This window comes from Meriones unguiculatus, chromosome 3 (genome assembly GCF_030254825.1).
Source record: "Meriones unguiculatus strain TT.TT164.6M chromosome 3, Bangor_MerUng_6.1, whole genome shotgun sequence".
Taxonomy (NCBI): Eukaryota; Metazoa; Chordata; class Mammalia; order Rodentia; family Muridae; genus Meriones; species Meriones unguiculatus.
The window spans coordinates 145625160-145641142 of record NC_083351.1 but is presented as its reverse complement, the minus strand read 5'-3'; the positions used below and the strand labels follow the sequence as shown (position 1 = coordinate 145641142).

Genomic DNA, 15983 nt, shown 5'->3' with positions numbered 1-15983 from the left:
GCGAGGGAGGGGGCGGCGCGCAGGTCCCGCCTCCCCTGGCCACGTGCACGCACACGCCCACCGCGGCTAGGCTGGAGGAGCGCGGGCGAGTGTGAGCGCGGGCGAGTGTGAGCGCGAGTGTGCGCACGCCGCGGGAGCCACTCTGCCCTCTCCTCGCACCCTGCACAGGGCATCTCGAGAGCCTGGAAACGTGAACAGGCTTAAAGTATGGCATGTTGCGAAGATGGTTTCTGTCCAGAAGGTACCCGCGATTGCGCTGTGCTCCGGGGTCAGCCTCGCCCTCCTGCGTGTCCTGTGCCTGGCGACTTGGTGAGTTCTGGATGGGGTCTTAGGGTAGGGCGTGCGTGGGGAAGGGGGACAAGTGTCCGGATCCACGGCACCCACTCATCCTTCCCCCGGAGAAGCACATCCTCCCGTCGTCAGTGTGGTGTGGGCTGAAGCCAAGCTTTCCTTTGGCCGAGTAGACTAGGAGAGCTCCGGGAAGTCGGGTGCAAGAAGCGCGGGCACTGGGGTACGTGCTGCCTGAGGGTACTTGCAGTCTGGGGGTACGTGCTGGTCAGGGGTGCTTTTTTCCTGACCATTTCGGTTCTTCACATCCCCAGCCCCCAACCCTCCCTTAGCTTAAGGCCAGCGACTCTTTCCCTAGAAGGCAACCCTTTTCCACCTGTTCTCAGATCCATTCTTAAAATAGTCTTTTCCACCCCCGTTATTTTTGCACTTGCAGTTTAAACGAATTCCCAGGACAGAACTCAAAGGACGAGAAATTGTGCCCGGAAAATTTTACCCGCATCCTGGACAGTTTGCTGGATGGTTATGACAACAGGCTGCGTCCTGGATTTGGGGGTATGGATTGTTTCAAAACATGCAAGTGTGCTCTGTCTGTCCGTCTGTGGTCTGCCTGTCTATTTGTGGAAATATCATTAGGTACGGCTCACGTGCAAAAATGAAAACCAGTCATTCTCTCGAGCGCCTCCCTCTTTCCCTCTTCCCCCTCCTCAGTGAGACCTGTGACAAGAAGACCGCCTCCACCCGTACTTTCCCATCTCCCCACCCCCTCAGGAGCTTGGCCTCCTCCTCACTAATTACCTCTTGAGACCTGACTGCGGGGTGGGGGAGGCTGGGAAGTCAAAAACTGAACTGGAGCTGCTGCTCTGTGGCTGCCTGGCTTCTCTGAGCCTGGGCATGGGGTGTCCTTGTGTCTGTCCACCTTGCCCAGGTGGACATTGTTGCACCAGAGGCAGCTGGCCCCAGGTCTTCTCCTCCCACGTGTCTCTCTTTCTCTGCCAAAGGTTTATCCTGTGTTCTAGCCAGGACAGGAATCTGGGACACAGAGCTGAAGCTGGCTGCTCTGCTGGGGAGCCCAGTCCTTTCCTGCTAGCTTCTCACTTTCTTTGAGGAGCTGGTCTTTGGGCTTTCACTTATGCCTCAAAGGTGATTGGCTTTATTTCCTCCTTGAGGCAATACCTGAAAAGTGCCTAATAGAGAGACCGAACATTCCCAGCCCGTTTTTTTCTCATACCATATTCCTTTGCATATTCAATGGGTGTCTAAATGGTAAGCTTGCTGCTCGGTGCTGGAGTGCATTGAAATCAGGCAGAGTTCACCTCAGACAGCCTATCAATCCAGTTGATCAGGGACGAGTGACTTGTTAAGATCCAGCTTGGCTTGGCTCACTCTCGAATGCAAACTCTCTGCTCTTTCCTCCATAAATGAGTTAAACAAGAGGGCCTCAGACTCAAAGTAGCCAACATTCCTGTACTGATAGGAATGGTAACAATGACAAGCATTGTTATTGTGCTTATTTAACTCATTTCAACCAGACTGGCATGTTATATACATTACTCTTAACTCACACAGCAACTCGAAGAAAAAGCTGTTGCTATCCCCATTTGACAGGCTTGGAAAGTTAGCCTGGTTCAGCTTGAGTTTATGGACTTGAACCCAGGTGGTGTTCTGTATTCACAGGACAAAGCCTGTAGATTCCAGTGATGTCCCACATTGATGTGATGAGTAAAAGGTGAACTTAAAAGCATGGGGGCCGGTGCTCTCTGCCTTCAGTTGAGGCTGTGGAGGAGGGAAAGAGTGGGAGAACAGATAAAATAGGCTCCTGGAGTGGAGAGCACAGGAGATATGAGGTAGAAGGAGTGTGGACTGAGTGAGAAAGAATTATGGGGTGAAGTAGAGTTGAATAGAACAGGGTAATGACAAGACAGATAAGGACACAAAAGACAAAAGTGGATTTGGATGAGGCCCAGAACACACCCCTAATAAGCTGTGATCTGGTCTCCTGCATCCCAACCCATTCCTTTTCTGGACTATATGGCAAACGTTCTACAAAGCAGAGAGGGGATTCCTTTGGTGTCTGTGTAATGACAGTGATAAAAAATGGATGGGAAAGATGGAAGTTTCTTGTGATTTTGTTCCGTGTTGTTTCTCAAGGTATAGGTTGCCCACACTAGATTTGCCTTCCTGCAAATCTGAAAAGAGACTTCATTAGAGAAGTGAATCATTTGTCAAAGTATGAGCTCTCATAAGTGACTAGGAAATTATCATTTTAGACCAAAAATAGTTTTGTGAAGAATGCTCTAGATAATGTGATACCACTTGAGTCTGTATAATGTCAATAAAAGAGGCCTTATCTTCCCAGAAAAGGTTTTAAATTCACATTTCAAACACAAAAGTAAGGAAAATATAACTCATATGTAGCTTAAATATTCATAACTGAAAGCACAATTTATAACTGGATCTATATGACTTTATTAGTAAGTGTTGAAAGTAAAAATATGTTCTCTTGGCTGTAAGACAATATATATATATATTTAACTTTATATATATATGAAGAAGAAAGGAATCTCCTGTGCAGGAGCATTTTTCTCCATGTACTCTCTCTCCGACAACACTGGGCAGACCATACTCTGAGGGCTAGGTCTGGGTCAACTATAATGCTGTCAAGTGTCTCAAGGCCTTCCTCAGCCATCTCACTTGGCATTACTGAATTATCTGTATCATTTACTCAGCTATTAAACCATGTTTAAACCATGTTTAAAAGGGCAGGGTTGCAGTTATTAATTAGCAACTAATTAATTACTAACAAGGTTACCACAAAAACACAAAGTTAGGAATGGTTTTCACTCTGCTCATAGGCATTTGTGGTGAGATGATTGACTGTTCAGAAATGGGCCATTGTCTGTAAGCCATTCTCCGTAAGCACATAGTATTCCAAATGTAACAGAAGGATGGTAATTATCACCTGCAGGACATGGGTTAATGTTTACACGGGGGTTTAATTGTGAACTACCGAACATAAAAGGAAACATTACTGTTATCACATAATCCTAGAGACCACAACTTTCATCCCTTCTGTGACTTGACATTTTATACTTTGTGGAAAGTTTGGCATTTTAAAAATAAGATGAAAACCATTCAGATTTTGACCATGGTACACTATAAATATGGATTGGCTTCCTGCTTCCTTTAATCCCATTTCTGCTCTTTGTGGGACATTTACTTTTTATCTGTTTATACAACTTAGCTGTGTTCCATTTAAAATAAAGCTAAAAGCAAAGATGTGAATTGAAATCGGATGGTTTTCGACTACTCAGTAGGCCAAGCAGAGGTTGAAATAGATTTGGAAACCAAATTATGTATTTTTAACTCAGCAGCACAGCTTGCAGTGGGGAGATAAAGGGAACTGAAATGGTTCTCTTCTCTTCATCCCTCTAGGAACTCCTCTCTCTTGTCTGCACATTCTCTGGTTGGGGAAGAAAAGGGGAAAGGTGAGGAGAACGAGACAGTGGAGAGCAGCTGGAATGGGCTTCTGAAGGACAGAAGTCTTTCAGCTTCTGATGAGTCAGTTCCTATCATGCTGACGTAGCTTGTTCCTGCTTAGAAGTGGCACCCACATTGACTTTGTTACAGAGGAACTAGGAACTCATTCCTTCTATCTCTTGTCCACTTTGAACACAGTTGTATGGCTTTATAGAACTAAGTAGCTGACCACAGGAAGATAGTTTAGGAATCCTGCCCTTCCCCATTTTCTACTTATCTAAGGCACACATAATAGTCTTGGAGGACATAATGTCATATAATACATACTTTAAATATAGGTGGTTGTTTTAGATCCCCTTCCATGACCTTTCCAATATGGAAAGAGAAGACTGCCATCAATATCGCAGGGTTGCTACTAGTGTAGTAGGACTTCATATTGCTAAAGTTCTTCATGGTCTTAAAAACATTTTCGTGTATAATACTTAATAAGATTACTTCTGATATACAGAGATGTTCAGGGCCTGCATCATCCATCTGTTAGAGGGCAGGCTGAGAGAATTCCTACTGAATTGTCCACCATAAAAAAAAAACTAATAATTGACAAAATCTCAACTCATACCACATCATCAAATCTTTAGTCAATGACAGCTGATGGGTATGACCATTTTCTAGCATCCTTGCTTAGTGCTGTGTATCGAGAGTCAGGTTGTCCTGAACATGATAACTCTTCTTACTTGGTTAAGGACAAATAAGCAGCTATAACATCCAAAGGGGAAAAATAATAACTTCTTTATCACAAACTTTTAATAATATTTAAAATGGGTGAGAAAACATGGAAACTCGTATTTACTTTGGTGAACTTGATGTATTTCTCTGACACATATTTAACTACTCTTGTGATGTTTTCAGATAACTGTCTCAATTTGAAAGTTCCTGTATCATGTGCTAGGTTTATTAGTAAACTATAATTAATGTCAAACTATAATTAATAATCATAGATCAAATGAGTATTTCAGCGAGGAACAGAAAGATAAAGCTTCATCCCCAGTGTTAATCACTGATTTATTTGTTAATCCAGTGCACAGAAACAGTATTATTTAGGAGTAATATGTAGTTCTTAAGACAGGATTTGTAATCAAAATTGTCCCTCATAGACTTTACCTCTAAGCAATACAAAGAGATAAAAGTAGCAAAGATCAAATAAGTAAATAATATTATGGCAGGACAATTTAGTAGCATCAAGAGAGAAAGTGGGAAAGAAATCTAGTCTACATAGAAATGATGGCCAAGAAAATCCTTCAAGTTGATAGCAAAGAATGCCAGGAGGGAAAGGGTAAGGGAAAAGTTATTGCTAGGCAAGCAAAAACACCAACAAAACCAAACTAACTCAACAAGCAGACAAACAAACAAAATGTGAAAAAGTGGACAACAGACAAGTATGATTTTGAGAGTGGAAGGTTTCTGGTTCCCTTCTCATACAAAAGCAGGGCCAGGAATATTAGAGTCTCAGGTTGGGACAGTAGGCAGAAGACAGGTCACAAAAGGCTTGCAGGGGATTCTATTAAGGATTCTGGATGATTCTCTTAGTAAACAGGAGCCACTAGAGTTCTTTAGTGAAGGCATTATCATACCATGACCTAGGTTGCAAAAGAACCCATCTGCCTGATAAGTAAAGGAAGGGTTAGAAACAGAGGAAACCACATGACACATGAAGCTTTTGTATTTCTGAGGGGTTTTTTTATTAAATTTTTATTTTTTTACATTAATTACACTTTATTCACTTTGTATCCCAGCTGTAGCCTCCTCCCTCATTCCCTCCCAATCCCACTCTCCCTCCCTCATCTCCTCCTATGCCCTTCTCCAAGTCCACTGATAGGGGAGGTCCTCCTCCTCTTCCATCTGGACCTAGCTTATCAGGTCTCTTCAGGGCAGGCAATGTCCTCCTCTGTGGCCTGACAAGGCTGCTCTTTCCTCAGGGGATGGGGGGTGGGAGTGTTCAAAGAGCCAGCCACTGATTTCCTGTCAGAGACAGTCCTTTGTTGTTCTCCATTACCAAGATGGTCACAGGGGATGATGTAAATATAGGAAGGATGGACATAAATGGACAAAGATAAGATATTTTGGGGATTTTAATTTCATAAAAATGATGATATGTTTAATATGAATGATCTAGGAAAGTAAAAATAGCTCCATGGTTTCTATTCTGAGAAATTGAACAAGTGTGGTGTTTAAAGTTATGAGGGACTGTCCAAGTTTCCTCCGAGGCTCACTTGCCAGTAGAAGAGACAGAAAATTAAGACCCAAATCCAGCGGGCTATGCAAGGTGCAGTGTGTCTGGTGTCTGTGAAAATAAAACATGGGAGACATGGTTTTAACTCCACGGTTAGGGAGGGTTTGTTGATAAAAGTGATACCTGAACACTGATCCTAGAGGGATAAGAGTGTAAGGCACAGTTGGGGGCGGGGGGTGGCTTCTGGTGAGCAAGAAGTCTAGGGGCAATCCTGTGAGGCCTGGAAGCTAGGCTGCTGCAGTATGGATAGAAGTGCTGAAGAAGAAGGGGACAATAAAAATGAACAGATTGTAGGGTTATAGGGAGGCAGGTAGACTTTACTTAATTCTGAGGCAGACCAGAGAAGACCACAGCAGATTACATCGGGGGCAGATCCAAGATCAGTGAGATTTTAAAAGGCTCACCAGGGATGTTGTGTTAAGCACAGAAAGGCGCAAGGATGCTTTAGAGTTTTTCACAATTAATCATGCAAGGGATGATTAGCACTGTCTACACAAGTGTCAGAGTAATCTGTGGATTTCTAAGACAAGGTTCGCTTTTGCCTAGGTTTTGTTTTTTAAGACTGAAGATGGTGGTTACAATGCAAAGTTTGTGAGAAATGAAAGAAACAAGACTGAGTGAAGTTTTGACTTACATATCTAAAGGAATACAATTATCAGCATGATAGTAGAAGCCCTTAAGAGGCATGGATAAGTGACTTGCATGCACATATAATAAATTCATGCTTCTTAAATACCAAAGAGAGCATCTTGGAATTTGGTGGAGGTATGTATGTCAACACACACGGTATTTGGAGTCTTAAGACAAAAGAGGTTCCAAGAGATTAAAGATGATAGAGAAATTGCCCAAACACTGGTCTCTGAGCTCTGATGGGTACAATGTTAAGAAAGACGCATGGAACTAGAAGGAGTTATTTTTGCTCAGGAAGAAGTGATTTCTCCTCCATGTTAGCAGGAGAACAAGAGGGTTTGTGTGTTTAAAAAAATGACTACTAGATTTAGTGGCGTGTAAGACTTATATGTTTTTGAAAAAACAGTATTTTGGTATGTTGGGCATGGGTAAATTGTATGTGTGTGTGTGTGTGTGTGTGTGTGTGTGTGTGAGAGAGAGAGAGAGAGAGAGAGAGAGAGAGAGAGAGAGAGAGAAAGAGTGCACATTTACTTTGGAGGATTTCTGCACATTAATGCAAAAATGGTGTAGATAGAATCAAATGACCATTTTGTGAAATAATGTTGGCAAAAGATAATCATTGATTGTCACTTTGAGGGTGCAAGCTAAATATAAAACATAAGATAAGATATTAGTGCATTTCATGAAATAGAACTTTGTTTTAAAATGAGAGACAAAACATAGCTTTTAAGGTTGAAAGTAATGGAATTGTTAGGGGGAAAGTAATGATCCTGAGAAGAATTCCAGTGAATTAGAGTTCAGCAGAGGATAGAGGGGACAGGAAGGAAGATTTGGGGGCAATATGTACTAGTTTTATTTTCCAGGAATTTAAATATGGAAAGGGCATTTTTTAAGCAATAGGGAAATAAATATTTGAAGTGTATAGAAGTAACTCTTTTAAGATTAGAAATATCATAAATTGCTTTTGTACTACTGGTAATGAAAGTGCAAAATAGAAACATATTGGAATGGAGAGAAGGGGTATATGGAAGAAAGATGCTACACAAGTTTGTAAGAAAACAAACATACTAGTACTAGTACTTTCAGATTTTAAATTTTCTTTGGAATAAGAAAATATAAATGCATTTGATATGTCCTGAAACAGACTATGTAAAATATAGATAATAGGATGTTAGTAAAGTGTTGTGGTTTTAGACAAAGCTTCAATGGCTCCTCAGAATTCATATAAAAACATTCTATTTTAGATTGGTATGTTATTAAATATTTTTGCATTCTAGACATTTTAAGATATATTTATTTTAAGAGGTCTTAGGTGCACATGATAATGTTTGTTAATAATACATTTCTACTATAATCTACTTCTTTACTAAAAACTACTTCTTTTATGTTTCTATTTAATTATTAAAATATAATAACCATACCAATTGACCAGCATCTAGTCCAAAGAACAGACCCTAATATGAACTTGCAGTTTGCTATTCTTTTGCTGTACATTTCGCATTTATTATCTCCTCTTCCTATTATGTCATTGCTTTATTTCAAAGCTTTTCTTCAATGGGTGTTTTAAGTTTTCCTTATTTTTAAAGTATACTTAAAACCTCCAACTGTCTTTAAGTCGCTATATATAAACTTTTGCTATGCTTTAGACTTAATGATGCATTGCTAAGATTCATTCTTTTTGTTGCACAGTGCTATTGATCCTTCATTTGCTTGTTATGTGATGTTCGCATTGCATAAGAAGTGGCTTATTCGTCTGTTCTGTTGGCAGTAGGTTTTTTTTGCTTGTTTCCCAGATTGTATTGCTGTGAATATTCTGGCCCAACTTCCCTGCTGTAAATGTGCAAGAGTTTCTTTTGCGTATATATCAAGGAGTGGATTATTCTGGATCTTAGTGTAAGTGGGAGCTCAGCTTGAGGATATAATGCCAAACTGTTTCTCCATGGTGAGTTTACAAAATTAAACTTCCTTCTACAATGAGCATAAATTCTGGATCCATATACAGTTTAGCACCAGAAAAGTAAGAGTGTGTATGTGTGTACCCATGGAAATATTTGACACGGCATTTTATTTCAAGAGAATTTTAATGTTTTCATCATGTTCTAATATCATCACACACCTTTTAAAATCTTTACTGGTTGCAGGAATCTTTATTTTATAAATTTCTTGTTTTCATATTTTATTCATACCAAATAGAGCTTTTTGCTTCTAATATTGAAGACATTTACTCTTTACAAAGTAAAAGAATATTGATAGAAGGATCATAAAGTATGGAAGGCACTAATTTTCAATGTCTTCTAAGGCTAGAAAGCTTCTAGAATTCTAAGCTTTTTTTGTGGTTGTTGGTGAAAACAATGGATATCTGTTGTTTTTGTTTAATATCTAGTCAATGTAATAGCTTCATTTTTTTAATGTCAAGCAAAATTAGCAATCTCTTTATAACTTCCTTGAGAATTCAATGTTGCTGCTGTTGTTTTCTGCCTATGCTCTTGAAGTCTTTTTAGTTTTGGATTACCATTAACACTTTGTGTAATGTAGGCATGTGTATGATGTGGAGGGTTGAAAAGCAGGAATGTTTTCTCAGGGGCCATAGTTGGGGAGACAATCTGGAGAACTATATTGGCTAGTCCTTAGGTCAGTATTAATAAAACATGAATACAAAACATTTATAAAATAAATATTCTTGCAGCCAATAAAGAGTTTCAAAATGTTCGATGATGTTAGAACATGATGCAAATGAAAATATTAAAATTCCCTCAAAATAAAATGCCATTTCAAACATTTCCACGGACACACACACATGATGTGGCATCAAATTGTATACCGTTATCGGTGATTAAGTTAGAAGGTGATATCTCTTAGGTCTTTGGCTGTTGAATAAAGAGTGGAAGACTATCTGGTACTTTCTAAATTGCCTTTCCAGCCAGTTAATTAGATATGATCATTTAGGTGAATTTCATATTAGCAGTTTTGTCTGATTTATTTATGAAGAGCACTCTCTTTGTCTAACAGACTCTCAGGGTCAAAAGTGTCACCTCACAGAAAGTCTTTAAAAAGAATTTAAAAAGAATCCCATTACTAATGAAGTAGGATTTTTGTGGGAAAAAAAATGTCTTTGATTCTTCTCAAATACTTCTACAATTATGGGAGTAAATGTTTCCAAGCTCAAATTGTCTAGTTTCTATGTAATTATACACTTTGCAAGGTTGAATTGAACATCCTAAACAGTAGATTTAGAAGAAGCATCTCTAAGAATTATTCTTAATTGCATAGCTACCAGTATTCATTGACAACTGATTTATCAGAGATCTACTGCATTTCAGGTGGCAGATTAGTTCTATGGGGGAATACAAACATAAATCAGACAGTTTCTGCTTTATTTGGAAAATGTTTTAGCTTAACTCATGCAGCACATAAGTCTCACACTTTTCTTCTGGAAGCATTGTAGAATTGTTACTGATGATATTAGAAACACAGGAAAACAATTATTCAGCACCGCTTTCTACAAAGCACTGTGTTAGCTTAGGAGTTGAAAGCAATTGAGACTTCATGTCAACTGTTAATGATGAAAAAGGCAGATTCACGGAGTCTGAAGTAGGATGCAAGGGCCAAAAGAAGATAATTTAGAACTTAGTGTTGAACAAAGTGAATGTAGGTACAGCTGGATTCACAATCAAGATAATGTAATAAAGTTGCATGTTTAGTTTAATGACCATGGATTAATAATTTTATGATAATATAATATAGTAAAACTAGAACACATCTTGGAGACTGATAGGAGGAGCTAGAACTGTGAACCCAGTTTGCCGATCTATATAGTTCCCATGATCATGATGATAGATCTTTGGAGGGTTGAATAAAGATGAAATGTCACATGGAATGAATTTACCATCTTCTCTGGCATAAAAATAGAGCTTAAATATATAATAATGATTTCTTTGCTCATTGTACCTTGTTTCAAAATGAGAGAAAAAGCCACCCTCTGTAAGCTACTGTACACAATCATGCTACTTGATTTGTCCACTTTCTTGATTTGTCTCATTTCATACTCTGGTCCCATTACCCTGAGTTGATTAACAGACTCTTATATGGATCCTTTTATCCTCTTGCCACTCTATAACTTATTTTCCACAAAGAAGCCTATGGTCTATATCTATATCTATATATCTATATCTATATAATCTTCCTTTACTTCAAGCTTTTGGTGGTATGTCAGTGTTTATGGGGTACAAGTCAAACTTCTTACTTCAACCTGCATTCATGTCAGAGCTAAACTGAGTAGCATAGGAAAAAATCTCAGAGACAAAATAGAAAAAAAATGCTATTTTTATGCTTATTTTTTATGGGGTCACTTTAACAAAATACTCTAGACTAGTAGTTTAAACAGCAGAGATTAATTTCTTTGTAAGTCTGAAGGCATCAAGGCATCAACAAGCTTGGATTGTTGGCCTGGAGAAGGTGTTTCCTCTGTGTCTTTATACAGTTTTCCTGTGGTGTGTATCTATGTTCTAATCTCTTCTTTTTATAAAGCCACCAGTCAATCATATTGGATTAGGTACTATTCAGAAGACCTCATTTTAACGCAATTACATTTTTAGAGCACTGTCTCTAAAAATAGTCATTAGAGGTCCTGAGAGTTAGGACTTCAACATGTGAATGTGAGGGGAACTTAACAGTTGACAGAAATCTTTTTCATCTCCAGGCTGTTCCCTGGTATTCTGCAAGTCCTACTGCTTGTAGTTTAAACAGAAGTCACTGTAGCATGTATTACAAATGTGTTACTTAAACGATGCCATTTTTAAGAAATGGGCTCAGGAGTAGGTGGATGCTCCAGCTATGGCACCTGCTTTTATTTCTCTTTGTGGCTTCAATTTCTTATCATTATCATATGTTGTTTTGTCCCACTGGTCTCTTTTCTAGTCCTTGAAAGCAGTAAGGGCTTCGTTGCTTGATGTTGTCCCAGCAATTCCAGTAGTTAATGAATATCCTCAAGGCCTAGTTTGAACATCACTGCTTTGAAGAAGCAGTTCTGAGCACAACCCTGCTTTCCCAGCCTCTCCTTTTCGTACCTTCCTGCACTGCACTCAAATCCTGAAATCACTGCTCTCTGTCATCTCATTTGTTTCTTTGCTGCTTTATCTCCAAATCTCCCAGCAGCATGGTCAGTTCTTGAGGCAGGGAACTCCTCTAGAACCTGCCATCAACTGGTGCTCATGCAAATATTTATTGAATGGATGTCCTCGAAAGTTTCTTTACCAGTCACATTAGATTATCACTCAATTCAACGTGCAGTATAATCATATAAGCAAGTGCCAGAAAATGTCACACACAAAAACTGAGATTAAAATTCTGAATGTAGAACAATATTTAGGAACTATTGCAAAAGTAGCAGAATTTAGGTTGGTAAAAAATTTATAAATGTATTTTATTATCATAGGATGTTTATAGCCACAGAACTAGCACAAGCTGAAACAATTTACAATATCTTAATAAGGAAAAAAAATATTGTTTCGGTTCTTCTCCTGAATGCTCCTGCCACACTCACTCTCTCCACACACCTGTGGTGTCAGTATTTCACAGGAAACTATTGGAACTATGCTAGAGAAAACAACTTGAGTGGATGTTTGTAGACAACAGTAAACTGAACAGTGTTTTTTTTTTTTTTTTTTTTTTTTTTTAACTGTCCAGAAAATTGCACATTGTCAGGCTCAACCTTGTTCTTACCAAGTCAGCATGTCCAGGGATTTGTCCAAGAATGTGTGCTTCACCACCTGTCCAGGTGATTCTCTGATAACTTTTGAGCAGCACTACACTTAATGTGTCTTTGAAATAGTTTGCTTTACCAAGAATCTGGAAAACTGGCACATTTTTCAGGACAGTGTCAGTCTTAATTGTGTGAGGCTGTCTCCCCTAACTATTACTTGCAAGGACAGCATTTCTGCTTTCTGACACCACGGCAATTGTTGCTAAGAAAATGACAGTGGTTTTGAGCCAATATGAGTGAAATTGCTCTCTTCTATGGTTCAAAAAGTTATAAATTACCTGCTTCCTGGAATACCTGTTTCTGGACTGATTTGGCTTTAATGAGCTTATCATTACCATTTGTTGTTGTTGATTCTAGTTTCTCATTTACATCAAAAATTTTAACTTCTATTCTTTCCAGAGAATCACATTTTATATTATGTAAAAATGAAAGCATGTGCTATACTTTTGTTCTCATTATACTTCCAGAAGCTATGTGTTTCTTAGGATACTTATTCCATAAATAATTTTCTCATTCTTCCTAGATCTGTCTTTGCATGGCCTACTCCTCAGTCTGGAGAGGGAGAGATAGATTCATTTTAATGAGGCTGACTTCAGACTCAGAGCCTTAAGTGCCACCAATTGCTCTTTGCCCTTCTTTTGGCATAAATCCAATTTTCCAAGCAGTATCCAAGTGATATTCTATTTTAATAACATATGCTATAATATCCAGCTACAGAGTATGTGGCCTCTGGCCATCATGTGGCATTATAAACCATCATTTAAGGAAAGCGTTTAGCAGAGCAATGATTTATATATTTTTATTGGTGGTAAAATGCTGAACTATCTGTAATAACTAACTACTGCCACAACTGAATACACTATGAACATATTATCTTCCAGGAAAGTGATTTACAGCTAATACACTTAATACTCATTAAAATCTTTGCCTTTGAAGATATATGACCAGACAAAATTGGTAAAACTAGAAAGGACTGTTGAGTTGAATCTGAATTACAGAAATTTCCAGATTTAAAGCATAGTCTAAACCCAGAGAAAGGCAGTATTCTTTTGTCTATTTTCCTCTGTCAGAATACTGGCATTATGACCCTACCTTTTCCCCTCTGGGCTAAATATTCACAAAATTGCTCATGATTGGCATTTATTTAGCTAGTGAAGAGTCTCAGTGGCAGCAGAGGGAAACTAATACGGGATGAACTGTTGCATGAGGAAGCCACTGAACTCGGCATTTCATTTGATGGCTAAAAAGATTCTGTGAGACAGGTGTGAGCGCTGCAATCCAATGGAGCAGTTAAGTAACTTGCTGAAGATCCTGCAGCCGACAGGTGGCACGGCGTGAAAGGTGGTAACTGATGAAAGAACCTGCTTAAGATCTCAGTCACCATTGGATGGGGTGCCTGTTGTTAAAGGTGACATTAATCATTTTGGAAGTCCTTTACAAGTATTCTCAACTCCCCAAAGACTCCTTAGAGTGGCCACAGCTTTACTTCTCTGCACTCCCATACCCTGCTGTTTCTTCCTCTGAACAGCTCACTTTCTAGAGGCCAATCAGATGATAGACAACAAAAATAAAAAGGGAAAATAAAATCACAAAGGCTAAAAGCTTTGGTGTGTCTGCACTGCCTGTTATAAGAGTGTCCAGGGGTCATAAATCTCTGTAGGAAGAGGTGTTTGATAAGTAATTGGGGTGTCTATTTGCCTGTTAAGCAAACAATATTTTTCTTTATTTTACTTTTGGGTTGATTTGGTTCCATTCTAAACTAATCTTTAACACTTTTTTTTTTTTCAAAAAGAGACTTGTTATCTCACTGACAAGCCACTATGCATGCAAGAACATGACATGTTATATCTGTATTCACTTTTTAATTATCTAGTCCTCCAAGGCTGTAATGTTGGTAATTATTTTTTTCACACCTATTTACTTCATACTTACTAGGTCCTGTTACAGAAGTGAAAACTGACATATATGTCACCAGCTTTGGACCCGTTTCTGATGTTGAAATGGTAGGTATCTGATACTCTCTTGAGGTTTGAAGAAAAATAAGCCAGAAATGAGACAGTTAATATTTATTACATTGCCAATCACACAAAGCCAATGCTTGATTCAACTTAAAATTCTATAAAGAGAAAAATTTAAATCTGAATCCCAGAGCTATCGTTTTGAGCATTTATTGACTTGAAACCTTTATCAACAAAGAGGTCTTCCCTTGTAACTATTTTCACAGAAAGGCCTTCTGTGGGAACCACAGAGGAGGAGAAAAATGGGAGATCATCAGTAGTTTAGATATGAATTAGTTGTGCGCAGAACATCACACGTCTGTGTTTTTATATTCCTCTCAGGTTCAGTTGCTTGTTTCCAATGCTCTGCTTCTATCCCTCCATGCCTTGATTAAAGAGGTCAAAAGGGCCAGTGTTTGTCAGGAAGTCTTCATCTCTTCAGCTGTGCTCTTCTATATTAAATATACTTAGTAAATACAATGACAAATCTACTTTACTTTTTTTTTTCTTTGACCTGAAGCTCCTAATGGTTTAAAGTCTTGGGTTCCTTGGATAATTTTTTACTAAACTTGTGAAAACAAATTTTTTTTTTTTAAAGTTGGCTTCATCTTACAGAAATGTCTGTAATTATGTAATGATACTTGTTACAATTAACTATTTTTTGTTCTTTGATATAAATCAAGGTGCATCCCTAATTACCTGTAGTTGGCCATTTTTATTTAATTACAGTAATTAGTCCCTAGTCACTAATATATATGATATATTTCTTATGAATACAGAAGCTGAAGGGATCAAGGTGGACGTAACAAAGTATATTTGCTGAGTATGTTTTTGTTCTTTTGATTTAGATCACCTCTGCTTCTGTTAGTATCTACTGGTGTAGTCTTTTATGACTAGGAAAGGGTAGGGGCTAGCACCTATTGAACCTTTTATTTATATGTTTATGTAATCACCTGTGACTTGACTATGTCACAAACCAACTTCCCTAGGAATACACAATGGATGTGTTCTTCAGACAGACATGGATTGACAAAAGACTAAAATATGATGGCCCCATTGAAATTTTGAGGTTGAACAATATGATGGTCACCAAAGTTTGGACCCCTGATACTTTCTTCAGGAATGGAAAGAAATCTGTATCACATAATATGACAGCTCCAAATAAACTTTTTAGAATTATGAGAAATGGCACTATTTTATACACAATGAGGTAATACATTTTTCTTTTTTATTTCTTACCCCTACTTCTCTCTTCCTTCCTGTGCTGCTCTTCCTGCCCTTCTTGCTTTCCATCTTTTCATTTTACGAATCTGTGAAATTAATTTTCAAAAAGGGCTGATTTTGCTTACTTGCATTTTTTCCACAATAGACTCACCATAAGTGCGGAGTGTCCCATGAGACTGGTGGATTTTCCTATGGATGGTCATGCCTGCCCTTTGAAATTTGGGAGTTGTAAGTTACAGTATAAGTGCTGTTCAAATTTCTGATTATGCTATTCAATCTCATATATATGTGTGCAGTTTTAATTATCCAGCAT

General features: G+C 38.5%; 1 protein-coding gene across 7 annotated transcripts in view; it reads left to right on the top strand.

The window, feature by feature from the left end:
* The first annotated feature begins 3 nt into the window (after positions 1 to 3).
* The window catches only part of Gabra4 (gamma-aminobutyric acid type A receptor subunit alpha4), a 91536-nt gene continuing 75556 nt past the window's right edge, over positions 4 to 15983 (top strand). For 6 of the 7 annotated variants that reach the window (XM_021659944.2, XM_060380722.1, XM_060380721.1 and 3 more), the window contains exons 1-5: positions 4 to 309; positions 725 to 843; positions 14385 to 14452; positions 15436 to 15656; positions 15816 to 15898. In XM_021659944.2, the coding sequence (XP_021515619.1) occupies positions 224 to 309; positions 725 to 843; positions 14385 to 14452; positions 15436 to 15656; positions 15816 to 15898 (577 nt within the window). In that variant the 5' untranslated portion in view covers positions 4 to 223. The remainder of the gene's footprint in view (positions 310 to 724; positions 844 to 14384; positions 14453 to 15435; positions 15657 to 15815; positions 15899 to 15983) is intronic. The other variant, XM_060380726.1, reaches the window with a different exon arrangement.